We start from the raw sequence: 27,942 nt of genomic DNA on the forward strand, positions 1-27,942 counted from the left end.
CATCCCTGGTGGCCATCTCCACCACTAGTACCATCCACATCTGCCTCCCTACAGGCTGTAGACTCCTTGGGGAGAGCAGTGTGTTTTATCCATCGGTGCACCCGGAGGCTGGTGCAGACCTCTATGTGGCAGAGGTGCAGGGAACATTCTGGAATAAACATATATTTCCAAAAAATGTACTTTATTCTTTGAGCCTCATAAAGCCTTGACAGGCCATTAACAATTTTTCACCATTGTGTATTTTTGGGTACTTTACCTGCAGATCACTGTTTTTTTTGTTGTTGTTGTTTTTTTTTTAAGAGATGGGGTTGCTCTGTTGCTCAGGCTGACGTGCAGTGGCACGATCGTGGCTCACTGCAGCCTCAAATTCCTGGGCTCAAGACATCCTCCCACCTCAGTATCTTGAGTAGCTGGGATTACAGGTGCAAACCACTGTGCTGGACTTTATATTAGATGCCTCTCTTGGAAGAATTTAGCAGAAGATATCATAAAATATAGGCATACCTTTTGATCCAGTAATTTCATATACAATAATTAATTTTTTTTGAGACAGAGTCTCGCTCTGTTGCCCAGGCTGGAGTGTAGTGGTGCAATTATGGCTCACTGCAGCCTCGACCTCCAGGGCTCAAATAATCCTCTCACCTCTGCCTCCCTAGTAGCTTGAACTACAGGGGTGTACCACCACACCTGGCTAATTTTTGTATATTTTGTAGAGACAGGGTATCACCATGTTGTCCAAGCTGGTCTCAAATTCCTGGGCTCAAGCAATCCACCTGCCTCAGCCTCCCAAAGTGCTGAGATTACAGGCGTGAACCACCATGCCTGGTGCAAGTATTAATCTTAAAGAAATGTATGCTCTGCAATATATATATATATTTATTGAGGGTGGAGGGATAAAAGCTTATACTTAAAACTGCTTGCCTGATAAGCCATGATTCTATTAGCTTGATAGTACTGTTAATATTTCTACTGAAGCCAGTTTGTACTTTTTAGGTGCCTACAACTTTGTTAGCCCCCATTCTATCAGTTCTTTGCAGAAGGGAATCTGACTACTAAAGTCTGGCACAGAATTATTTGGTTCTTAAATTTTACTCTAAATAGAATTTATTGTTTACAATAAGCAATTCCCTGACAGCTTTCTTCTGGGCAGATAATGAAAATACAGTAAGAGCTAACACTTGCCACGTGCCATGCACTATTCTAATAGTTTTACATACAGTAACTCATTTCCTCTTCCCTACAACCATTGAAGGAGACACTTATTATCCTCATGTGTCAGGTCATGAAACTGAGGTCTGGAGAAGCTCAAAGTCAGGCAGGTACAAGTGGAAAAGGCAAGACCTACGTATATGGCTCCAGTCCAGTTCTCAGTGAATCAGCCAGGGATGGTCCAACAATAAAGAATTTTTAGTTACAGATCACCTTCACATTTCTGCTTAATTTGAACCAAGTAGCCATATTGAGAGCTGTCTTAAACCACTTGTTACCTCAGTTTCACAGGTGAGAAAACCAAGATTTGGAGAGGCAATCCCACATAACTGGTTATCAGAGACATCAGAATTTTTTTTTTTTTTTTTGAGACAGGGTCTCACTCTGTCACAAAGGCTGGAGTGCAGTGGCATGATTATGGCTCACTGCAGCCTCAACCTCTGGGGCTCAATAGATACTCCCCCCTCAGTCTCCCTAGTAGCTGGGACTACAGGCACTGCACCACCACACCCAGCTAATTTTTCTATTTTTTGTAGAGATGGGGTTTCACAGTGTTGCCCATGCTGGTCTCGACATCCTGGGATCAAGTGATCCTCCTGCCTCAGCCTTAGAAAGTATGAGGACTACAAGTGCACGCTACCATGCCCAGCTAATTCTTTAGTTTTCACAGAGACAGGGTCCTACTATAATACCCAGGCTGGTCTCAAACTCCGGGGTTTAAGGGATCCTCCTGTCTCAGCCTCCCAAAGTACTGGGATTACATGCGTGAGCCACGACACCTGGCCAGGGATGCCAGGATTTAAACTGAATGTGCCTATATTCTAGTTAGTGCTCCTGCCTCATAAACCTAAAGCTCAGTCTGTGAACACCAAACTCGCTCTGAGATATGGGGAAGCTCAGTCTCCTCAGCTGATTGGCCTGGCAGAGACAGAGTTCACAAGGTCTAGAGATCATAAGAATACAAGCTGACTGGTGACCATGCCACTTCCCATATGGATGTGACATGGCCAGGCCTGTCCCAGGCATATTGTGGGGAGAAGGGAAGGTTCAAATTCACCCAGGCCCATTCACCTGTCTTGAGTTTCCCACTAGGGGAAGAGGAGATGCAGGATCAATGGAGAGACTAACTCTGGGTCTCGTCTTACTCGTGAATAGGATCACAGGTGGTCATCTTTGATGTCCCCTGCCCTCCACTTCCTGGTTCCATGCAGATGGGTGGGTAAGCTGCAGGTCCAGCCACCTTGCTCTTCACTTCCCTCATTTCTGTTCTTTGCTGGTAGGGAAGTAGGCAGACCTAGGGCCACCTCAGCAGTCCCGGTCAGCCTTCTCTTGCTATTTTGCCTGTTCTGAGACCAGAGCAGAGTGTGTAGTTCAGCCAGTGCCTGCTCTCAGACCTGACCATCTTGCTGCCTTAACTGTCTACCACACAGTAGGTCAACAGGGTAATAGGCCAAGATGATTTGGGCTTATGGGAAGGTACAGATTTCTTAGGTCTTGAGCTGCAAATGGCTCTACCTAAGTACTATGCTGATGAACTGTATTGCTACCACAAAGCTAGCCACTATCAAGTGACATTTTGCTCTCATCTGGGTATCTCATCTGGTTCTTTTCATTATGCCTACCCAGCATCTACCCACAGGACATGGAAGGGAATATGCCCTCGATGAAGTTTTGCTGACTGAACAAGCGGATTCCCACTCCAGTTTAAACCAGCCTTGAAGAAAATTCCATTCGGACTTTCTATCCAGTATGGTAGCCACTAGCCACATGCAGTTAGTCCAAATTGAGATGTATTGTCAGTGTAAAATCCAGACTGATTTTCAAAGACTTAGTATAAAAAAAAGAATGCAAAATACCTTGCTAATAACTTTTTACATTAAGGCAAAATGCTAATATTTTGAATATATTGCATTAAATAAAACATAAAAACCTCCTGTTTCGTTTTACCCTTTTTAATGAGGGTACTAGAAAACTTAAGAGTTACATATATGACTCACATATTTCTATTGAATAGCCCTGGTATAGATCAATATACAATCCATTAGCTATATTGAAACTCTAAAAAGAAATTCATAAGATCCCAGCAGTGTTTTAGAGTAGCACCAAACAAGCAGCACGGGTGACTTCTAGCAAATTCCTTAACCTAGCTGGGTCTAGGTTTCCATGTGTATAAGAGATGACTGATACAAGTATTTGTCCCACTGGGATTTGTTCATACAAATGCCTGAGCGAAGGTTCTGGAAAATGTAATGTGCAACAGCTGTCTACTGTCTGATGGGCTCCCTTGGAGAAAACTTCACACCACAGCTCATTCACTCCTTTCCCCTTAAACACCTTCCTTAATCCAACATCCCCATGATACCGGAGAGTACCAGTCTGGGTAAAAGCAGGACTATCTGGACAGCCAGAGATATGCTGTCCAGCAGGATTCCTGAGGAAGAGGGACTTGGTCAAGCAGGAGGAACCAGTGACTTTTTCCATACACTGATCAGAACCATCTCCATCTGTGAAATGCTCCCTTTGTGACTTACATTGTACGGCATAGGACGCTAGAACCACTGCTGAGTTAAGAGGGCAGGTTAACCTGTCAGAAGAAAAACGTATTAGCGAAGTCACAAGAACCAATAACAGCCTGAAACATTCATAGATCATGGGTAGTAAGCAGCATATGTCTTTCTTTGCTTTGATCAACCATTACAGAAGAACATGAATTGTAACAAATGCAACTTTATGAGACAAATCAATCTCGGACAGTAAAGGTAAATGTAACACACTAAAAAATTTTTAAAATAAAACCTTTGCATGTTTAAAATAATAGCCATCGCAAATACCATGAAGCTAAAGGTCTAATGATGGCCAGCGCTTTGGCTGGTCAAGAAGGGTCAGGCTCATATCTCTAAGAGGAAAAAAAAAGTGAAAAAATTATACTCTGAGATCAATGGGCAGCCTTCAAATCTTTCTAGTAAAGACCGGAGACTCATCATAGGGCTCTCTAACTAAATTCCTGAGTTCTAATGACTCTTTGGTTCTTGATTATCCTCTTTCTAAAATAGTAACATCCTCTTAGGAGGGACAAGCAGAAAAGTATTTTGAATTTTAAAACCTGCAATTCCTTAATTAAATTAACTAATTATGATGACTTTGGATTCCTTTACCTATTTACCCTCCTGAAGATCTACAGAGTTCAGTGATCTGGCTGTCTCTCAGTCTTCGTGCCATTCACTAGTAATCATGGACTTGGGTTGGCCTTGTTCTCCTTTCCTCTTAAACTCACTGCTTTTCCAGGTGCTCTGTTTCTGCCATGACTCCACCTCTGTCTTAGGCATATTTTGAATCCTCTGATTGCTCCCTTTTCTTTTCTGCATTCAACTGCAGACTCCACAGCCTGCCCAGGAGCTCACCAGCAGACCTGGAGCAGGGGTCACTGCTGGGCAGAACAGGTTAGGAGAGGGCAGAAAGGAGGGCTTGCAGGGTGGGGAGATCTCCGTTAAACAGAGGAATCTTGAACAGCAACACTGGGAGCCCGCAGGACTTTAAAAACATTCTTCCCAGCAACCCAGTGGGAAGTGGAGAACACAGTTTCTATGGCAGCCCGTGAAGTACCCAAGATGGGAATCACTCCACCTTTCTGATAATGTGGCCCTCCAGGGGTTCCACTTCCTGTCCACTGTGCTATGTGCTGGTTCTGCAGCTGCATACAAAGACGACTTTCCCTATCTGAGGGGCCCCCATCGTTCCTCAAGTGACGCTGTGTTCCTGCTGGGACTTGCAAATAATCTCCCCAAGGTTACAGATGCGGTCCAGGGATCTCACCATCTGTTTGTTCATCTGGAGATCTAGAGAGCCCGTGGGAAAGACAGGCAGAAACAGGATGAGTATCGGCTCTTTGCTCTCCTAACAAGATGGGGTTCGATTAAATCTAAGCCAGTGTCCTTGCTGGAGAAAGAGCAGGTAAATAGGATTTGGGGAACAACTTAGAAAAGAGGCAGAGGAGGTTCCCTCTAGACGGAAGAAGCAATCCTATGAAGAAGTCAGAAAGAAAAACATTTCCAAAGAATGGTGTTCCAAATTCATACTAGGGAACACCAGAAGCTTCTGTTCTGCTCTCAACTCGGCTGCGTGTTCCTAAACACATCCCTTTCCTTCACTCTGGGCTTCGGGGTCTCCACCTGCTGAGTGAAGGGCTTGGACGAGATCAACCATCTTGGAAAGAAGGAGATGACACCTTGAGTGCCAGCTACCATGGACAGCTCAAACAAGTCGGGACAACTTGACACTTAGGAAAAGTGCTCAGTATGTTCCACTGGGCCTGTCAAGAGACCCACAGTTACAAATAGCCTGATCCACATCGGACAAGTGTTCGGTAGCAGAGACCCTCTCCTCAGAGAGGTGGTAAGGACCTGACAAGGGCCAGAGATCTAAGCCAGGATGTGAGGCTCAACAGATTTGCCCTGACTCACATGGAGATAACAAGGGGCATTTTGTTTGGAGAAGAAAAACTGAAGACAACCCATTTCCAGTATTTGGAGAGTTAGACTAAAAGCTCCTGAGGGGGCAAAGCCCTGGCCTTATTTGGCCAGCACAGTTCAGTGCCTGTCTCATAAAAGGGGACTGCAAACTTTCTGTGGAAAAGACTGTGTGTGCAGAAGAGAAGGATAGAATGGGTTTCCACAGCTGCTAAGGACAGCCTGGACCCAGGAGAGGGGTTGGTAATTTCAACCTTGAGTTACCCTAAAATGTAAAAATGCTGCCTCATGAAAGGGTGAGCTCCCACTCACTGCGGGTGATCAAGCAGAAGGCCGAAGACCTGCAGATTGTGCTGGGGAAGTGAATCATTCCTACCTTGAACGGGAGGATGAGCTAAGTGATGAGAATTCTATAATTCTATGAGTGCTCAACAGTCAACAGGCTCTGGAAATCCTTTCCTCAAGGTGTCTCTTGTTTCTATTTTTTTTTTTTTTTTTTTTTTTTTTTGAGACGGAGTCTCGCTCTGTCACCCAAGCTGGAGTGCACTGGCCAGATCTCAGCTCACTGCAAGCTCCGCCTCCCGGGTTCACGCCATTCTCCTGCCTCAGCCTCCCGAGTAGCTGGGACTACAGGCGCCCGCCACCTCGCCCGGCTAGTTTTTTGTATTTTTTAGTAGAGACGGGGTTTCACCGTGTTAGCCAGGATGGTCTCGATCTCCTGACCTTGTGATCCGCCCGCCTCGGCCTCCCAAAGTGCTGGGATTACAGGCTTGAGCCACCGCGCCCGGCTCAAGGTGTCTCTTGTTTCTATCTTTCCACTTCCTCTCCCCACAAACTTCACTGCCATGCCCCCAGGTCTCTGGCCTGGATGCTAAAGCAGCTTCCTTGAAGGCTGTCCATTCCCTTCCATCCAGACTGAACCACCCCTGGCCTCTTCCAGTCTTCCCTTGTGCACGCTGATACTATCTTTGTGGATATGGCCACATCCTTCCTGCTTAAAAACCTTCAACAGTTCTCTTCTGCCTGCTAGATGTAAGATGCCCGCCTACATAGGACACGAACAGCCCTCTCTATTCTCCTGTAAGCTCTCAGCATGTGGTTTCCAAGTGGGACTGTCGGGGGTGGGGTGTCTTCTCACTGCCCAGGGAAATCCACCTCCTCACTTCTCTACCCAACCCAATTCTGGCTCATCCCAGCAATCTACAAAGACTTTTCTAGCTCACACCAGCAGGGGCTCCTGAAATCTTATGACAACTGTGGTCTCCACTGCCCATATTGGTTCTAATTGCTTCATGGGATATGGTGTCATTTCCCCAATGAGACTCCAACTCCCTCACAGTACAGCACACTGGTAGCCTCTGAAGACCCTCCTCCCCAGGGCTAAACTCACAGGGGTTGGGGGCGTGGTAAAGAGATTGGGAATAAGCTGTGCTCTTCCCACCAGTTTACCTGCTGCAGTTTCTTCCCTAAGTCAAGAAAAGGAGGTAGCTCAGGGACCACTGGCTTGGAATTTCCTCTCCCTTCTAGTCACTGAGATGGTCTTGGTAACACAAGAAGCACTGAATGATAGGCAGATGAGCAAAAAGCCTCCCAGAGAGAAAATGAGTCATCCGTGGGTACTAAGGGGCTCAGAAGTAGACCTAAATTAGGCCCGATCTGCCTTCCTGAATGAAACCCATTGTACATTCTGGATCTCCTCCTCCCTTTAAAATTTCTCAGGTCTTTACCAGAAAGATAGCTGCATCCTTTGTAATAAAACCGAAATAACATGAAACAAAGTTATCAATCCTTAGCCTCTCTCAGCCAAGTCTGAGGTATAATAAAAACAGATGTCCAAAGCCTAATGCTGTACAGGATGCTTTCCACATCCACTCTGTTTAGATTTGGTATTGTTACCAGAAATAAACACTCATTAGATTAAAACCAGGAATTTTGCTAGCCTAACAGGAAAAGAAAAATGTAAAATTCTCATTACCTTCCTTCACAAATATCCATCTTCAGTTGTAAGAAATACAAGTGCCTATGAAACAATTGTTTTCATTAATTCATACTCAAACTGAAATAAGCAAAAAAAAAAAAAAAAAAAAAAAGAAAGTTTGATGAGTCAAAGACAAGAGCTGTACATGTGAAAGATACATAAAAATATGGTTTTGGTCCAAGGTATCAGGTGCTACCTTAGGCTCTGTAAAGCTGCCCTGTCATTACTGATGGCTCATGTTGATACCCTATGTCTTGATTGGTGGGGGCAATTTTCTGCCAGCACAGGCTGTCCTATGAAGAGCTGAGCAGGGATGAATGGGGTGGAAAGAGCCCACCAAAGATGGGCTGGTACTGTGGGTTCCGCTGTCAGTAAGCATCCCTGCCCTCGATGACCAGAAACCACAGGTGCTGTGCACAGGCAGCGCCCACACACCGGTAGGGCCACTGTTCTGAACACCGTGCCGGGATCCATCCACCCAAGCTCCATCTGCATGAAGTTGCTAAAAGGAGGGGAGTCTGGGAAGATACTTCCTTGGCTGGGGTACAGACCCCCAGCTGAGCATTCTCCTGTGTCCCAGGAACTGTGGGTGCATCAGCAAAAGCATAAACATCAGTCAACTAGAAGTTTCCAGGACCTCCAAGCTGAATTCTGCACTCATCTCTGGGCAACCAGCAAATGTAACTTCCAAACTCCAGACCTGTTTTGTGCGTAAGTCGTGGCAGGCCCCTTGGCCTGTGACTTTGCTCCTCTGCCTGGGGAGTGGGGAAAGGAGGCCGTCGGCAGCATTGCGCAGGTCAGGAAGCACCCTGGGGAGACTTCTACTTAGGGATGCGGCATACATGTGACACTTGGCCACTAGCTCCCATGCTTTTTTAAACCCTGATTCAAACGGGATAGACATTCCAGTGTCTGGCCAAGATGACAAAAGGGAAATCTCTTGAAATCTAATATAGACAGGGCAGAAGTGCACAGGGGCAGGAGAGAAATAATTTTGACAATTTAAACAAATCAATTTCATTATTCCTTCAAATTTATAAAGGTCAGGGAACTGGCTTGAGATGGGAATGCTTCAAACAGTATTACAGCCTTCTCTGTGCACAGTTCTGGGCTGTGTACATGGTACTACTTTGTAACTTTCCCTCTTATCTCAGCCTCATAACTCTGTAAGGTAGGTACCACTATCTCCATTTTTACAGATGACAAAATCGAAGCTCAGATAGGATATGTGAGGTCAGTGTGTCTTATTTTAACCTGGATGATCATGTTATTTAAAAAACTCACTATGCTACAAATTTCTTATATGTTTAATGGCTAAAAAGCTTAGGATCCATGTTATAACTCTGATATTATTACTCTGATTATAATTAACTACCCACAATGTATTGACCACCTGGCCTTGAGAGACAGTATAACATACATTTGCTGATTCACACCTATTTGATATTGGAATCTCCATCTTTTCCACCTAGGAGAACATCATCAGTTCTTTCTCGTTTGTTTCTATGTCTATCCAAGCTGACATTCAACCAGAATTAAGTGTTCTCCTACAATGCTACTGAGAGAAAAAAGAGAGAGTTATAGATAAACTAATGGTGAATCTGGGCTTTCACTGACAAGCTCAGCTAATCAGTATGTCTTCCTAGGGATATAAATGAGAAGATAAACGTGGAGATCACCACTCACCAAATGCTGCCTCGTCATATATTGAGCAAAGTTTCTGAGTCAACCCCGTGGCATCATACACAAAGAAACCAGAATAGCGGAACCCGACCCAAGTTTGGGAGACTTCCTAGGAATCTTGAAGGGGCCTAGTTTTGAGATTGCCAGAATATAAAATTTTGCAAAGAATGATCTAAATTTATCAGAAATAGCAGCTGTGGAGGCTCACAATGAAGAAGATATTTATTTAACAATTAGAATACAGGATAGTTCTTTAGAAGAGATGCTTGAAGCCGGGCGACGAGGCGGGCGCCTGTAGTCCCAGCTACTCGGGAGGCTGAGGCAGGAGAATGGCATAAACCCGGGAGGCGGAGCTTGCAGTGAGCTGAGATCCGGCCACTGCACTCCAGCCTGGGTGGCAGAGCAAGACTCCATCTCAAAAAAAAAAAAAAAAAAAGAAGAGATGCTTGGGATGTCTAACTTCAGAAATGTGATGACTTCTCTTGTGGGTACCCTACCTGTGACCTCAACTTCAGAAAAATGACCTCTCTGCCTAGATCCTTAACAAAGATCCTTAACAAAAAAAAAAAAAAAAAAAAAAAAAACGAACAGATACCACCTCTATACACCTTCTTTGACTCTTGAGAGCTAAAATTTCCTTCAGAGGGAATTTTCTTCAACAGGAACTACAAAGCTGGGGTAAGATACTATGTGCCAGGAATATAGGTAAAATCTTTTAAGTTTTTTTTTTTTTTTTAAGCATATGAATTAATGGTAGAAGCCTGGTCGAAGATAAGACAATCTGGCAGCTGGGCGTGGTGGTGTATGCCTATAATCCTAGCTACTCAGGAGGCTGAGGGAGGATCCTTTGAGCCCAGGAGTTTGAGGCCAGTCTGGGCAACATAGTAAGACCCTATTTCAAAAAAATATATATATATATATCTGGCAGTCCTGGTGGCCCACCAGCTCTGTAAGAGTTATGGGGGTGGCTCCCACCATGGCTCCTGTTGCATTAAGAGAAATCTGGTGCCGAAATCCCAGGTCATAGTTACATTCTACTCCACAATGGGATACCACCCTTCTTAAGATGGAAGGTGGGGATGGGGGGTGCCAGTTATGAACCAGTGAATTTTAGAAGAGACACACACACACTGTTTATTCCTCACTCTGCGCTAAAATCTGCCTCCCTGTAGCCTCCACCCACTGGCCACAATTCTATGACCCTGCACATCTAGTTCCCCTTCTCCCATAACTACTCTTTGGAGACCTGAAGGCAGCCTTCATTTGTGCCCAAGGCTTCTCTCCATCATGAATGCCCTACATTTCCACAGATGTCCCTCAAAAGACAGGAAGGCTCAGCAGGAAGATTTTGTCAGCTTCCAGAGAAGTGGGCTTCTGTTCCACAGGGTATGGAAGTGGATGGCCAATGGCCGGGATGGGCCCTGTAGACAAACTCCTGGGCTGCGCTGGCCATAGGAATCCTCTCCCTCAAGTTCGGCCACTGGAGGGCTCTAATGTGCCCAGTGGATGCCACAAACCTGGGGTTCTAGTGTTATGAGGAGGCAGGAGACAGGTGGCAATCACTAGTTTAGGCAGTGCCGTCCAGACTTGGGGTTGGAACCTCCCAGTTGGTCGTACAATCAATTTAATGGGTCACAGTTGGCATTTTTTTAAAAAAAGGAAATAAGGCCAGGCATGGTGGCTCACGCTTGTAATCCCAGCACTTTGGGAAGCCGAGGTGGGCAGATCACAAGGTCAAGAGATTGAGACCCTCCTGGCCATCACCGTGAAACACCATCTCTACTAAAAATACAAAAAATAGCTGGGCTTGGTGGCGCACGCCTGTAGTCCTAGCTACTGGGGAGGCTGAGGCAGGAGAATCGCTTGAACCTGGGAGGCAGAGGTTACAGTGAGCTGACGGCACACCACTGCACTCTAGCCTGGTGACAGAGAGAGACTCAGTCTCAAAAAAAAAAAAAAAAAGGAAATAAAACAGAATAGAAAACTTCAGAGTACTTGGTACTTACTATAGTTTTATAAAACGTTTGCTTCAGTAATTTATGTATGTATACTGTATTCTGAAACAAAATGTATTTTTACTATGGAGTTGTGATTTTTAAAAAACCCACCGGTTAGAACCACACACACGTATGCATGTACATATATAATCACATACATTAAATATATATAAAAGATACATATACATGTAAACACACATGTATTATTCATGTTGTTTTTAACACATCCCTTCAATACAGGCTTTTTTTTTTTTTTTTTTTTTTTGCAACAGGGTCTCAGTCGATCACTTAGGCTGGAGTACATGGCTCGATCATGACTCACTGCAGCCTTGAACTTCTGGGCTCAAGCGATCCTCCTAGTTAGCCTCCTGAGACACTGAGACATGCACCACCACACCTGACTACTTTTTCAAATTTTATTTTTTGTAGAGGCAGGGTCTTGCTATGTGGCCCAGGCTGGTTTCAAACTCCTGGCCTCAAGTGATCCTCCCGCCTTGGGTTCCTGAAGTGCTGGGAAGCTCACAGGTGTGAGCCACCATGCCTGACCCAGAGCGTGTTATTTAGCACTGGCCTGAGGAAACCTTGGTAGGGTCATTTCAAACACATTCTTACAGATTCCATCACCAGCTCTGTGTCTGTCAGCTTATGAAGTAACCTGCTGGGCTGAGTGTTTCTATCTCATCCCCAGTTTATCAGCATAAAGAGCTGGTATGGGGAAAACTCAGAGGACAGGACATGCTTCTGTGTGGTCACCTGATGTGTCATACCAGACACCTTGGACACTGGCTTAAAATGTAACATAATAAAAAATACAGTCAAATCCCCAATGTCTGCTATAGTAGAGGGAGGAGGTGCACAAAGAAGGCAAAATACAGTAACAGATTAATATTTGGTCTTTCAACGTATTATAAGTTAAAATGTGATGTAATTACTACTAAACAAAATAAAGAAGACAGCACTCTGTGCCTGAGTTAATGCTGCCTCCTTGATTATGTCTTTTGGCCACGATGAATGTAGAACAGGATTCAGTAAAGCATCTATTGCTTTTTTTTCTGGTGAAATAGCTTTCCTCCCTAAGAAAAATAAATGGATCAATAATAAAAGGGCTTAACATTGCCACAGGGGAGGGAAAGTTTGTTTGTGCAGTCTGTGTTAAAACAGCAACAATTTTCTTGTGCGACACTCTCCTCCTCCATTCCAAATACTCTGTCCCCCACACCCAGAAAAACTCACGTACCAGCCCAGGGTCGGGAGAGACTCCAAGCCCTGAGGGGTAAACAACTCCTATCACAGCCCTCTTTCCCTTATCTGGTTCACATATTTCCTGCACTTGCTGATTCACTGAGAAGACAAGCTGAATCCAGCCTGCTCTCCTTTCTACCTCTTGCAAACTGGGGATCTGATAGAAAATTCTTATAACAAAGCTGGCCTGGTGGCTCATGCCTATAATCCGAGCACTTTGGGAGGCTGAGGCAGGCAGATCACTTGAGGTCAGGAGTTTGAGACCAGCCTGGCCAACATGGTGAAACTCCATCTCCACTAAAAATTAAAAAAAAAAAAAAAATTAGCCAGGCATGGTAGTACCTGCCTATAATCCTGGCTTCTTGGGAGGCTGAGGTGGAAGGATCGCTTGAACCTGGGAGGCAGAGGTTGCAGTGAGCCAAGATCGCACCACTGCACTCCAGCCAGGGCAACAGAGAGAGAGACTTCGTCTCAAAACAAAAAAAAAGAAAGAAAATTCTTGTAACAAGAGATGTCTTGTTATCTTCAAGAGCCTCGATTTTAGCTCTTCAGAGACATCACGCTGTTTGACCTGTGGATGACTATTTTACAAATTTGTCTTCTACATCCTGCCTACATTGGTAGAAAATGACTTTTCGTCCTTTGAGCACAGCGTGTTCAGCAGGCAGGAGAGGCCAGGGAGGTGGAAGGAGGTGAGAGAGGTAGGAGGTGGCAGATGGGAGTATGCTGGGAATGGCACCAAATCAGGAGATAAGAGAAGCAGGCCCAAGACTGAAAACTCATTAGCTGATTAAAATGTCAGTATGTGCACCCCAGATTTTTACTTGGATCATCATTGTTGGTGCAGTTACACCCAAATGAAGTTATCTGGCCATAGTAATAAAATGAAGAGTACATTTTTAGTGGTTACTCATTTTTATACACTAAATAGAAAACTTTAAAAAAATGTTGTTACCTGGTTTGTTCTTGCTGCAGTGTGTTGGGATCAGGTATAAAAAATCTTACTCGAAAATGCAGGGTACAGGGGAAACCTCCTACAACATTTTTCAAAAACAAATTAAATTTTCCCTTTGACAAAGTCAATGTATGTAAGTTGCTTCTCTTCCATAAGTGACGCATTTTTTCACTCAACCATAGCTTTTTCCGTTATAAAAGGGCTAATTTCAAATATGGAGTACATAAGTTAGTTGATTGTTTCAGAAATCTCCACATCTTCAAAAAGCAAAATATTTATGCAACATCAGCACAGACTGAGTTATCATCTACTTCCTATCACACGTTTATCTTAGGGCTGTGTTTAAACACTGCACTCCGTTATCTGTATTTGGAATTTTAAAAATCCTTAAATCAGTATTATTATGCAAAATTTACAAAGAAATAATAGCCTGCACTTGTGTAGCCATTTATACGTTTCAAGCATTTTCATGTACATTTCCTGCATTTTGACACCACCATGACTATGAGTGGGCTAGGTTGCTACTGGTAGCCCCATTTTACAGATAAGCCAAAGACTTAAGAGAGGTGACTTGCCTTAGGTCACACAGCTGGTGACAAAACCAGAATTAGAGTACTGAGATCTTTGATTCTGCTATACCACATTTCAAACTCATTTTTAAACTACAAAATATCTCATGCTTTTAATGCAAAGTATATTAAGTTAGTATACTAGTAAATCAGACAATGAACATATTCAAATACAGCTTTATACATCAACATCCAGATTCAATTCACTTGTGTGGATAAAATTAGTCCATTTCTTCTCATAGATACAGCAACAGGAGATCAGATCGTGCTGCTAAGATCCCGAGATCTTCTTCATGTCAATTTCACCATCATCGCTCAGTAAATATCCGCCAGCCCTATCTAGGCACTGAGCACTTTCTTGTTCTCTGCGACTCAAGTCCTTCTCACTAACCTGCTAGATCTCCTCCTCTACCTTAGTTCATCCTGAACTCTACCCTCCCTGATCTTTAGTGCTTTCTTTCTGCATCTGTAGCATGTGTTCAAAGAATTCTTCATGGGGGTGTGCCCAAGTACACCTGTCCACATGTCTTAAGTACCAGTGGATGGCGCTATAACAATATGCACATCAGGGGAGAACAATGTCCTCCTGCTGCCTTGGGATGCTTGTTCACCTCCCTTTCCCCTCTTCTAAAACTTGTCATCTCTGCGCTGCAGGCCTAGTCTCTTTGCCTTTCTGGCTGTCCTCTATCGTGTGCTTACTACTATCATAGAATGTCAAACTCTCTGGGCTGTCTGCACACTTGGCTGTGGACCTTGAGGGGAGAGTCCATATTTGATCTGGACTGGATTCCCAGGGCTTAGCCCCGCACCTTGCCACAGTCTGAGCTCAGGATATGTTCACTGAAAGCATGAATGAGAGAATGAATGACAGTACCTATTCATGCCTTGTGCGGACTCATTCCTGGGGACTTGAATGGGGCAGGTATTTGTCTGTAAGTTGCCCTGAGGCTCCCTGTACTTCTGAATGAGGAGGACACAGTTCATGGGAGGGAAGAACTTTGAGAATCTGGCTCCCTGTGGGGGCAGCAGTGACATGGGAGTGAAGGCCACTGTGTCTACTCCTTACTTCCTGGGTGCTGAAGCAGGTGTGTGTGTGTGTGTGTTGGGGGGCATCCTGTGATGCATATCTGCGTGCACAAATCCACCTGCCCTTCTCCACTCCGCCATGCACTGGCCACTTTTTTTGAGTTGGGCACCTTGGGGATGCAGAGAGAAATACAACAAGGGTCCTAACCTCAAGGAACTTGCCAGTTCTGAGACAGAAGTAAAGGCAATTAACAGAGATGAGGACAAGAGCGTTCAGAGCCCCAACATGGGAGATGGTAAATCTAGTAGAATGTCGAGGGAGCCACCCACAGTTTCTAGGAGAGGAAATGAGATCTGAGCAGCCTTGAAGAAAGGCAGGATTTCGCGAGGGAAGTGGGAGGGAAAAGCATTCCCAGCAGATGGAACAGACTGAGGGGAGGCACTGGGAGCCTTGCAGATCAGCCAGGTTTGTCGGGGGCATGAATGGCATAAAGAGGAACAATGCTGGCAATGCTGGAACATCAGGCTCAGAGCAGATTAGGGCAGAGAGTGGGCTATGGTGTGGCCTGACTGGCCACCCAACTAGGAGTGAACTGCAGCATTGGGATCCACTCCTAAGAGATAAGTGGTAGTTTGGAAGACTTTTATATTGGTGACATTACCTACCCATGCCTCGGTTTTCCTTGAATGCAACTATGCTGTTGGAAAATATGAGGTGTTTGTGTTTGTCTACCTCTCTGTCTCTCTCTTCCACCCTGACTCTCACAGCGGACTAAGAAAGGTCATCCTCCTTCCTTCTCCTTCCTTGTATACAGAAATGTGGGTTCCCTTGCTCTGAGTTGCCTACTCTCACCTTTCCCCTTCTTTCCCATAGCTGGGGCAGATCCTAGAAGGCTGATCTGGAAGCATCTCTGCTGACTCACAAGTCAGACAGGGAGAAGTCAGCTCACTCATGACTCCTGGACGCCCAGAACTCCAGATACCAGATGTCACAGGAACTGATGATTGGAGGGGAGAAACAGACTGTGATACACTAACACCTAATGTTCAACTGAAATGAAAAGATCACACCAACCTTTTAACTGCTTCCTGATGGGTTTGCTTGCTTCCAGCCATCTCTGTTGGACAAGAAAACATAAAATATAAAAGCAAACCATGCAGGAGTTCAGCACATTTTTAAAAAATGGCACTTACAGGAGAGTCCACGGAGTCGTCATCATGCTGTAAACCAAAATATTCCTTTTCAGTCACACCCAGGTGGTTGTACGCCATATCCAGAAGAACCTGGCCAGTGTCTTGTTTCTAGAACAGAAGAAATTATCAAGTGGGAAAAGTCTTAAATTAATTGGTGGTAAAAACATCTTTACTGTAGGCAAAAAAGAGTTAAAATATTCAGAAATGCTATGCACACACACTTCCCACCACAAGAAAAGCTTTAATAAATTTTAAGAAGCCACACAGCACATATGGGAAGTAGGGCTAAGAAAAACGACATCAACACAATTTAAGACAATACGAGTTTAATTTAATTGTCTAAGATTTCTTCCTTCCCCCTTAGCTGCAATTCCCAAGTGATAATGTCTAAATCGGAAAACTCAGCTCTCATAATCACAGTTAACTCCCTGTGGCCTCCCATGGATTATCCACAATGAAATGCTAACCCCAGGGCAGTTTCTCTTGGCTCCTCAGGACACACCTGTGGCTCCTACTCCTGGAGAAGCCACTGAAGTATATGTCCAGGAAAGGAAAGCTCTCACCTAACAGCCTAAAGGAAGACAGCTAAAAATACTCAAATGCCATTCAAAATGCCCTCAGAGTGATTTGGCCTGTGCCACCCTGTGGGTGGGATTATCTGCCTCTCTGCTTCCCCTTCCCGTTATCTAAAGTGAGAAGCCACACGTCTCCCCAGAGCAGGACTCCACTGCCTTCCCTGCTCCATGTTTACGGGGCAGGCATGATGTGGGAATGGGTACAGGGCTATAAGAAGCTCCCTTTTCCTGCCCCAGCCGTGGAGACAGTGGCTGTAACAGAGTGTCAAAGGCCGTCGAGGACTGTGAAACAGTCGAGGCACGGTGGACACCCAAGGGGACCACACGAATGGTCATCTCGATCGGGGTCCTAGAGGAAGCAACTGCCAATCTGGGTTCGGGAGGAGGACAGGGTCAAGCACCACCCCTGCCCTCCAGCTGCACGAGCTAAAAACAGGCCTTTGGATCAGATAGCCTGGCACAAAGGCCCAGGAATGGCAAACAGCATGGAGTGCTTGGAAAATGGCAAATTCTACTTTAACAGGCAGACTTTGCAGGAATCCTTTGAACCAAACCATTTAACTAAAGGACAATATGAGTCAGAAATAGACCATGTATAGAACAGGCAAAGGTAGCTCCTTTTTTTGAGTGCCTGAGAGCAAATAATGTACTTGAAAATAGGTCACAGTGACCAGCACTGGGAGAATTAAGTAACTATCAAGCCCCTCCTGCAGAGACTTCTTTGGAGCAGGTTCAGATTATTTGGTCTGAAATGTGGGAACATGAGACACGCCCATTTCCTGGACATGCCCCCTTTCCTGCCCAAGAGCGCTTATACCTCCTGCTCCTTCTGTCCAGGGCACCGTCTATCACAAGAGAATCACAACAGGTGGGGAAAGAAGGACCCAGTCCACACATTGCACATTACCAGATACTCCTTCCACATGTCAAAGAGCTAGCTGCTCCCCTTGTTGGAATTATTCATATATGATTTTATATTACATTTAATATATATTATTAACTACAATTTACTGAACATATACAAGGAGCCAGACATTATGCCAACGGGCTTTTTATATATGGTCTCTAATCTTTGCAGCAACTTTGCAAAGTGTACTAGTCATTACCATCTCCCTTGCCAACGAGCAGAGGCACTGAGAGGCTCCATGCCTTGCCCCATCAGCTGAGGGACAGTCTGACTGCCTGACTCAGGTCTGTATGTTCCCACTACACCTCCTCCTCTGGAGTGCATAATTCACATATACAGGTATCTATTCTGCATAATTCACCTGGTTCTCAAGATAAATTGAAATACAATAAAAAACACATTTATAATAAGAAAAGGCCTCCTGGCCTGGCCCCCGCCCGCAAGAGGTCATCTTTGCTGCACTAGGTCACCACCAGGGCTCGCACCCTGGACTGAGATAAGAACGACTAATATTCAAGTCAGCTTCCCTGACACCTGCTCCTGGTCACAAGGTGGGCTGGGCTAAAGAGTCTGAATGAGACTGTGCAAGCAATTCCTACACACAGAAAGGTACAAAGTGAGGGATATTCCAAGTTGCAACCAGGGCCTCCAACTTCTCAAATTCCATGGGATTCAGCTTTGAACCAGGCTGCTGGAAGCTTGGGGTGGCAGCCACGTGATAAGAACAATGATGTTCATAACTAAGAACTTTTGGGTGCTCATTGTTTGCCAGGCTCTAAGACTTTTATTTTTATTTTTTTAGAGACAGGGTCTCGCTCCATTGCCCAGGCTGGAGTGCAGTGGTACAATCATAGCTCACTGTAACCTCAAACTCCTGGACTCAAGGGATCCTCCTGCTTTGGCCTCCCAAAGTGCTGAGATTACAGGCATTAATCACTGCACCCAGCCTGTTCTAAGGCTTGTTATGATGCTCACTCGGGGTAGGTGCTTGCCTTCTCCCCTTTTCACAGAGCTGATCACTCCTCCTTCTGCTGGGATTCTCAGACATTCGCTCTTGGCCTCCTCCCACCTCCCTCGCTGGTCCTTCTCAGTCTCCTTTAGTGCCTGCTCCTCACCTCTCCTAAGCTTAAGCACCATTTGCAGCTTCCATCGACTTGCTTCTCAGGGGATCTCCTCCAGTTTCACGCTTGAAATCCCATCTCTATCCTGGTGACATCCACATCTGTATCCCCAGCCAGGATCCTTCCCCTAACCTCCTGACTCTTCTATCCTGTACCATTCCTACACTGCTACATAGATGAATAACAGGCCTCTCCACTGCAACATGCCCACAGGAGAACTGATTACTTCTACCCTCAGACCTGCTCTTCCCACAGTCTTCCCCATCTCAATAAACTGCAACTCTTATTTTGCTGCATTGCTTAGGCCAAAAACCTGGGAGTCACCTTGAGGCCTCCTGTTCTTTTGCATTTCAAATCCCATCTATCAGCAAACCCTACTGGCTCCACCTTCAAAGTACTTCTGGGCTCGGTTTCCTCTTAGCCAGCTCCACACAGCCACTATGTCCAATGGTCATCATCTCTGCCCTGGACTGCCACACCAGTCTTTCAGCCCCTTCCCTCCTATCATCAACTGTGGACAGAGCCCCAGTGCTGTCCACCTCATGTAGGAAAAAAAGCCAGTGCCCTCAGAATGACCTACAAGGCTACATGCGATCCCCCACCCCTTACCCCTGCTCTCTCTCTGCCCTTATCTTCTGCTATCCCCCCGTCTTGCTCATTCCACTCCAGACTCTACTGTGTTCTGCAACCAAAGGAAGTGGGCTGCAGCCTCAGGGCCTTTGCACCACTGTTCCTTCTCCCTGGGATGTGCTCCCTCCAGATGACCACATGGTTCTTTCACCTCAACAGTGGGGACTTCCCTGGTTACGTCTATACAACGCTAACCTCACCCTGCCCTGGCACTCTCTCCCTCTTGTTCTACTTTATTTTTCTGCAAAGCACTTAATACAGCCTGACTCGGCGCACATTTTTTTATGGCCCATCTCCCCCACTGGGATGTTGGCTTCAAAAAGGCAGGGATTTTGCTCTGTTTTGTGCACTGTTGCCATTTTTTGCACCAGAACAAAGCTTGGCCTATAGTAAGTGTTCAATAAACATGTGCTGAATGAATACATGAGTTACATTACTAACAAACACTCATGTTCTTGTCAGGAATAGGATATATGGTTAAAGAACAGCTCCAAGACAGACAAACACACATTTTAACGAAGAAGCCAGACACATACTAAACTATTAGTGTACAGCATCTGGAAGAGACATTTGTGACCTTCATGAATTTGTGTAATCACAAAATTCTACGAAAGATTATGTTAAAAGGAAATCAGATATAAGACAAGGTTCTGCAGAACCAAAGTAGTTGCTTTTTAAGGGAAATATTTACAACCTTGCCAACAGACTCCTCAATCAGTGGTTCTCCAACTGCATGGCACATCGAGACAACTTGGGGAGAAATTACAATGCAGATTCTCAGGCCCCACCCCACAGAGAGCAAGTTTCAAAATACCCAGGCAGGACAAGGGATTGACATCTTTAACACACGTCATAGGAGCTTCTGACACACTTTAAGAAATGTTCACCAAAGCTGAGCAATCCAAAGTGGGGACTATGAACTACTAAAGACTGCTTCCATTTTAATTAAGATAAAATAAAAAATTGAAGCCAGGCCCGCTAGCTCATGCTTTACAATCCCAGCACTTCAGGAGGCTGAAGTGCGGGGGTCGCCTGAGCTCAGGAACTGGAGACCAGTCTGGACAAGTTAGTGAGACCTACAAAAAACTAAAAAATTAGATGGGTATAGTGGCGTGTGTGTGTAGTCCCAGCTGCTTTGGAGGCTGAAGTGGGAGGATCGCTTGAGCCCAGGAGGTTGACACTGCAGTGAGCCAGGATCACACCACTGCTCTCCAGCCTGGGTGACAGAGAAAGATCTTGTTTCAGGAAAAAAAAAAAAAAATTAGTTCTTCAGGTATATTTCAAATGTTCAATTGCCACATGTGGCTGGGGGGCTTCTCTGTGGGTTAGTGCAGGCACAGAATATTTCCAGAATCGCAGAATATTCTTTTGAACAGTCCTCCTGAGAGGATATTTTCCTCCAAACTGGCTTCTGAAGAAACAGGTCACAGGTATATGTTGTAGCCCCCATAATTAGACTTTGGAGACGCCTAACTAGACAACTCCTTGCTGGAGTCTTCACTTGTTACAACAACATTTCCCACCTACAAAAAAAAATGATGCCCTGACACTGGGGAATAGCTGGAGGCCTGGGTGTTTGCAGAAGTGGGTGGAAGAGTAGGGCAGAAGGCTGGGAAACATCCATCTCTACTGCCCATTTCCACTCTCTGCCAGGCGAAGGGTCCAAACTTCCATGACCTTGGTCATCCACCTGAGTCTTCTGCACTGACAGGGAGACGTCTGCAGCCAAGGCACTGGGCCACCGCCCCATCCCTGCTGAAAACGAGATACAGCACCCACTAAACTCCACACAAACTGCCTTCTCCTCCTGCTTGCATCAAGGTCCATGATCACCTGGGATTGGCTGTGGGCAAACTTATATGGGGTGTGCAGAAGACCCAGGGATCTGTTTTTGTTACTCTTTGCATTCTTGTGGCCTTTTATTGTTCCCTCAATTGTTCTCTCATCCTGTCTTCTCTTCTGATGCCTTTCCTTGCACACTGAACTTTACAGGTGGGGGCAGATCCTAGCAGCCAGTTCAGGGTTGGGACTAACTCCTTTAGGACTGGCCAGAGGATGGAAGAGATGGGCAAAGGTCACGGGCTGGGTGGTGACTGGAGTGGGAGGGCACCATAGGCAGCCACAGTCCCAGGATCTTCCTGTGGCTGGCCTGGGAGACTGGAGACCTCGTTTCTAGTGCTGGCTCTGCCACAGGCTTTAAGTGGGATGAGCCAGGACCTCCCCAAGCCCTGCCATCTGTGAGGCTGATTGTTTCACAGCCCACTCACTCACACATTTAACGAGCACCCGCTGTGTGCCCAGCCTTGTGCCAGGCACAGGGGAAACAACACCCTTTCTATTCTTTCCTGTTTTCAAGGAGCGCAGTTTCATGGGCAACATAAACCCTAATCACTATGTGAAAAAACGCAACCTGACATGGGCTCTAATGAAGCATATATAGGGCGCCATGATGCTTCCAGATGTTGGTGCTTCCGTGGAGTCCTCATCCACTTCCCAAACCAGTCTCCTTCAGAAAGTGGATGAGGACTTCCCAGAAGCACCAACGTACGAGCATCAAATAGTTCACGTCACACAGAAGCGAGGGGAAGACCCTCGGGGCAGAGGTGAAATGGGGGCAACATGTTTTTTTCTGAGACGGAGTCTTACTCTGTTGCCCAGGCTGGAGTGCAGTGGTGTGATCTCGGCTCACTGCAAGCTCCGCCTCGGGGGTTTACGCCATTCTCCTGCCTCAGCCTCCCGAGTAGCTGGGACTACAGGCGTCTGCCACCACGCCCGGCTAATTTTTTAATATTTTTAGTAGAGACAGGGTTTTACCATGTTAGCCAGGATGGTATCGATTTCCTGACCTCGTGATCCGCCCGCCTCGGCCTCCCAAAATGCTGGGATTACAGGTGTGAGCCACCGTGCCCGGCTGGGGGGCAACATTTTTAAGTATTTCCAGTGCAATCTCAACATACAAGATCTGAGATCTCAAGCTTTCATTTTAAAATATTTTTTTCTTCATTTTGTAAGCCAAGAGATGAAAACTATTTGTTAGGAGCATTAATTCAGGAAAAGTAAAAAAAAGTAGAGAACTTACAGTAACTTTAAAGGTCTGTACCACGCCATCTAAAAAGTAGATGCTGCAGATGACTTCTGATCGAGTTTTCTCTTTGGGTAATTCCGAGGTGCGTATATTATTAATTCTTCCACCCAACGCACGTAACCGGGAGGTCATAACTATCGCTGAATAATCTGTAACATAAGATACACCTGTTAGTGCTTTGATATGTGAATCGCCAGTTACTTGTGAGTGCAGATACCTGTCAGATCCCATCCTATCAATACCGTCTGAGGGACTCACAGATAATGAGAACTACATAGCAGATCATGTTTCCAATTGAGTTTTGACTTCTAAGGTGCTCTAAGCAAAATGTATTGCTAAATTATACATTCATAGAATTATGTGGCTTATTTGCATGTCTTATTACCTCCCTGGTCTGAGTCTTCTAATTTATATTTCCCAGGCTTTTAAGTTTTTATTTATGTTTCACAATTTTATATATTTGTGTTCTACCTCTAAGGTTTTACAGAACTAAACACGGTATAAATATGATTTCAAACATGAAAAGACTTATTGATAAACTGATATGCAAACTAAGGATCTCTATTCATTGAAAGACACCATTTAGGGGCAGCAAAAAGGCAACCGATAGAGTGGGAGGAGATACTCGCAATATATATGTCTGCAAAGAATACATGACGTGCTCCCGCTGACCTAGTCAGAAGAAGTAACAGAAAACCCTGTAGAAAATAGGAAGAAAACAAAAACAGGTACTCAACCACATAGCTGTCAAAGAAATGCAAATTAAACCCACAAAGCAATAGTACCACACACCCACCGGAGAACCCCTACAATTCAAGACTGGCAAAACCACAGAGGGTGTGCAGCAACCAGAACTCTCACGTGCTGCTGGTGAAAGCATAACTCAGTGCAACCACTGTACGATGGAAAACTGCTGAATAGTATCTACTAAAGCTTAACATACGCATTTATTGTGATAGAACAATTTCAGTCATGGGCACGTTCCCAGCAGAAAAATGTATATTCACTCACTAAAAGACATGAAAGCATCTTGTGGGAGCTAAACTTTGAGAACATATGGACACAAAGAAGGGAGCAATAGCTACCAGGGCCTATGTGAGGGTGAAATGTGGGAGGAGGGTGAGGATTGCAAAACTACCTATTGGGTACTATGCTTATCATGCAGTTGACAAAATAATCTGTACACCAAATCCCCAAGACACTCAATTTACCTATATAACAAACCTGCACATGTACTCAGAATCTATAAGTTAAAGAAATTTTTTTTTGTAAGTCATGACAATTCAAAGATTTGGACCAAAATATGCATCTAATAAAATAATAATTTATAACAACAACAAAAAAGAATCTTCATAATAGTCCTAAACTGGAAAAGACCCCATCTATCAAATGTAGAATGGATAAACTGTGGTACAGTCATACCATATACTACTATAAAGCAAAATAAATAAACGAACTACCATTACATGCAAAATGTGAATCAATTGCTTTAACGTTGAGCAAAAGACATGAGACACAACAGATTATCTGCTGCATGATTCCATTTATATAAAGTTTATAACAAGGCAAAACTAATCAATGCTGATAGAAGAAAGGATAACGGTTACCTTTGTGTGTAGTGAGGGGAAGGCAGAGATGGGTTTTCTGGGATGCTTTTAATATTCTATTTTGTGATATGGGTGCTAATGACACTGGTATACTCACTTTGTGAAAATTTACCAAGCTCTACATTTATGATTTGTGTACTTTTCCATACGTATGTTTTAATAACAAGTTTACTTTTTTGAAAAAGAGAGTATAATATTTATGAAGAGGGAATTAGAGGGCATTCAAAATCTGACCATGGTATCAGGAAACAGTAAGGAAACTCGTTTAACTGGTGATTTCAATGGTGGAGAGGTAGGTGAAAAGACCGGAAAGGTGTGCAACTGAGGACATGACTATATCACAGAGATCACGTAGGTGGGAGGATCTAGGCCTCTACAAAGAATACATGAAGAAGCTGAGCACAGTGGCTCATGCCTATAATCCCAGCACTTTGGGAGGCCGGAGAGGGTGGATCACCTGAGGTCAGGAGTTCGAGATCAGCCTGGCCAACATGATGAAACCCTGCCTGTACTAAAAATACAAAATTAGCCAGGCGTGGTGGCATGCACCTGTAATCCCAGCACTTTGGGAGGCCGAAGCAGACGGATCACCTGAGGTCAGGAGTTTGAGACCAGCCTGGCCAACATGGTGAAATCTCATCTCTACTAAACATACAAAATTAGCCAGGCATGGCGGCATGCACCAGTAATCCCAGCTACTCTGGAGGCTGAGGCAGGAGAATCACTTGAACCCAGGAGGCGGAGGCTGCAGTGGGCTGAGATCTCGCCATTGCACTCCCTGGGCAAAAAGAGCAAAACTCTGTCTCAAAAAAAAAAAAAAAAAAAAAAAGAATACGTGAAGCAATTCTACAAATCAAATTGGCTCAGGGAATGGTGAAGATATAAATCTGACAGTGTTGGGTGGAAGAGCAAATAAAGATGAAAGAGCAAATAAAGCCTGAGAGTAAGTTAACGCTCTTTTTATTAATTCTCCACAAATTTTCTCTGATGAACTGGGCCTCTGCATATGCTATTCCTTCTGCTTGCAAAGCTCTTCCTGCTCCTCTTCATTTGATTAACTCCAGTTCATTGTCAGTGCTCAGCACAAGCATCACTTCCTCCAGGAAGCCTTCCCTGGTCTCCCTAACCAGTCACAGATTTGTGTGACAGAGTGCACTCACTAATGCTTATCTTCATTTCACACTTATAACTGATGATGTGTATTTAATATCTGCTTCTCCTACTAGATGTCAAGCCCCACAAGGCTAGGTCTGTTTTTGCTCATTGTACCTCCAAACCTAGGTCTGATAGGCAGTTAGTAAACATTCGAACGAATAGAAGGAAGAATGAAATAGAAAATGAAGCCAAAATTTGTAGTCTATTTAACAGACTGTATAGCAGTACTGCAGTACAACAAGGATGTATAGCAGTAGAAGAGGATAGACAAACTTGACAGAGAAGGATGGGGTAGGGTCTAAGTAGAATGTAGAGGGGGAGCCTCGTACGGTAGCACGCACCTGTAGTCCCAGCTACTCTGGAGGCCAAGGTGGGAGGGCTGTTAGAGCCCCGCCTGGGCAACACAGCAAGACTATCTCTTAAAAAAAAAAAAAAAAAAAAAAAAAAAAAGCAAGCAAACAAGAAAAGAAAAGAAAGAAGAAATGCAGAGGAGTGGGGAAACTGATGTCCCATAGACCAGTGCTTCTCACACTGCAGTGTGCGTACAGAGTGCTTGGGGATCTTGTTAAAATGCAGACTCTGATTCAAGTAGGTCTTGATAGGACCCAAGAGTCTGCATCTTGTCTCCCAGGTGATGACCAAGCTGCTGTTGCCAGGGTCCATTCTGGCAGACGCAAGTCACGGGTAATTGGAAAAGTAGCACCCAATGTCAGGGTGGGGCCAGAGAAAAGATTTGGGAGTCGGTAGCAAGGAGTAGTGACTCAGGTCTCAGAAGGATGTGACCAAAGCAGATTGGAGGACCAAGAAACAAGCTTCAGAGAATGACAGGGGGCACCGGTTAGGTGCAGAAAGAGAAACTACAACGATGAAAGCTGTGCAGAAAGCACATCCAGGAAGAGAAGCACTTGGTCTCTTATCATTATATTTAAGGAGCTCCAAGCAAACCTCCCTTCCTTAGATAAGGATAGGGAGTCTCAAATACTAATAAAAAAAAACTTCCTGGGACCAGCAGTGCAAAGGAACTTATTCAGTCACTTATAAAATTCCACCCACCCCACCACCTCCGCCTTGCCCTTTCCAAGGAAAATGTCATCAGAAGCAGGGATGCATTTTCTGAGTAATACAAAAAGTTATCAAAAGACAACAAATGTGTTCCATAATGCTTTAACCACATCGACTTTTAAATGTCAATTTTATTTTTTAGTTCTTGTCTAAGAATCTCAGGTGGGTTACATTTTTTTTTTTTTTCAAAAGACACAATAGAACCATTACAAGTTGGTTTTAGTGGGAGGTGCACATCAGAATCACCTGGGGAGCTTTTAAAAACTGCCTGTCCCCGCACCCCCAGGGGTGATTCAGCATCCTCAGGTGTGGCACAGGATCACATTCCCTTTGGGAAGCCCTCAAAGTAACAGCCAGGGAGACGAGGACTAGAGGAGTGGGTTTCCAGGGAACCTCAAGCTGTGTTTTGAATAGATGGCCTTAGAATACAGGTTCTGCAGAATCTAAGCCATGTACTGTGTGGTTGAATTCACTGTGTATGAAAAGAGGTGGGCAGTTGTTCTGTGGAACAGCTAAAACAGAGATAGCCACACAATGACCCCAGGCAGAAAAAACTAAGACTTGAAACAGGTGCCTCCAAATGAAAGTCACATGGGCTGATGCTCCAATGGTGGACACTGATTTCCAAACTTCACCTGAGCAGCTGCTCATAGCTCGTGCTGGCGTGGGTGCCGCTGGGCTTATTCATTTCACCATGGTTAGCAATGAAGCTGTCCAGCACAGTCACACAGCCGGCTGACAAAATAAAGCCCACCAGCAACCCAGGGGAGACAGACTTCCCTTTCTCACATCCATCTCTGATTGTTACATAAAGGGCTTGAAACCTAATGACAATGTCATAAATAGGTATTTTGTGAAAGCTGCAGAAATCTTCCTACAATGGTTCCTAAAGCAAACCTTGGTAAGAATGAGCCTGATGTTGAATAACCAAATAATTGAGCCATGTGGTATTTTCAGATTGTCTTGAAATTACATCTTAAACAATCTGGTCAGGACAATGGATGCTGACTAACTGCCCTGTTTCCTGTACTACAGCAATTGGGGAACTCAGGGTTTCTATGGCTTCCTTTATAAGCCTCTTAATTCTAAACAAAGCCACAACCCAACCAGGAACAAGCTGGCCTCTCTGACCACAAATGATTACAGCTGCTGCTGATGCATTTTATAATAAGGAAGCCAAGCCTGTTTTTTGCATGAGTTTAAAAATCCATTATAGCTTTAGAATGTTTTAAACAACAGCAATTGAAGCTCTACTGTGAATACAGTTTTTAATCAAAGATTATACTTGGAAAATACAGAAAGAGGCAACACCTCACTTTGCAAACAGTAGGGGCACAATAAAGACCATGAGAGTTAGAGTGGCACATGGAAAGTGCCTAGCACATGTGGGACACACACCAGGCACTCAATGAAAGGCATTTGATTAACGTTAAGCTTCTAATGCCATTGGGTGTTGTCTACAGATTCCAGATTTTATAGGG

General features: G+C 44.7%; 1 protein-coding gene across 4 annotated transcripts in view; it reads right to left on the reverse strand.

The window, feature by feature from the left end:
• The window catches only part of PTPN3 (protein tyrosine phosphatase non-receptor type 3), a 121,226-nt gene that overhangs the window by 63,821 nt on the left and 29,463 nt on the right, over positions 1–27,942 (reverse strand). For 2 of the 4 annotated variants that reach the window (XM_030919135.1, XM_030919134.1), the window contains exons 2-7: positions 22,632–22,786; positions 16,320–16,427; positions 16,201–16,243; positions 13,531–13,609; positions 7,651–7,695; positions 3,741–3,793 (exon numbers count right to left, since the gene is read on the reverse strand). In XM_030919135.1, coding sequence (XP_030774995.1) covers positions 3,741–3,793; positions 7,651–7,695; positions 13,531–13,609; positions 16,201–16,243; positions 16,320–16,427; positions 22,632–22,769 — 466 coding nt within the window. In that variant the 5' untranslated portion in view covers positions 22,770–22,786. Of the gene's footprint in view, positions 1–3,740; positions 3,794–7,650; positions 7,732–13,530; positions 13,610–16,200; positions 16,244–16,319; positions 16,428–22,631; positions 22,787–27,942 lie in introns of all 4 variants that reach the window. The other 2 variants (XM_030919137.1, XM_030919136.1) reach the window with 2 other exon arrangements.

Source organism: Rhinopithecus roxellana, chromosome 16 (assembly GCF_007565055.1).
Source record: "Rhinopithecus roxellana isolate Shanxi Qingling chromosome 16, ASM756505v1, whole genome shotgun sequence".
In the NCBI taxonomy this organism is placed as follows: domain Eukaryota; kingdom Metazoa; phylum Chordata; class Mammalia; order Primates; family Cercopithecidae; genus Rhinopithecus; species Rhinopithecus roxellana.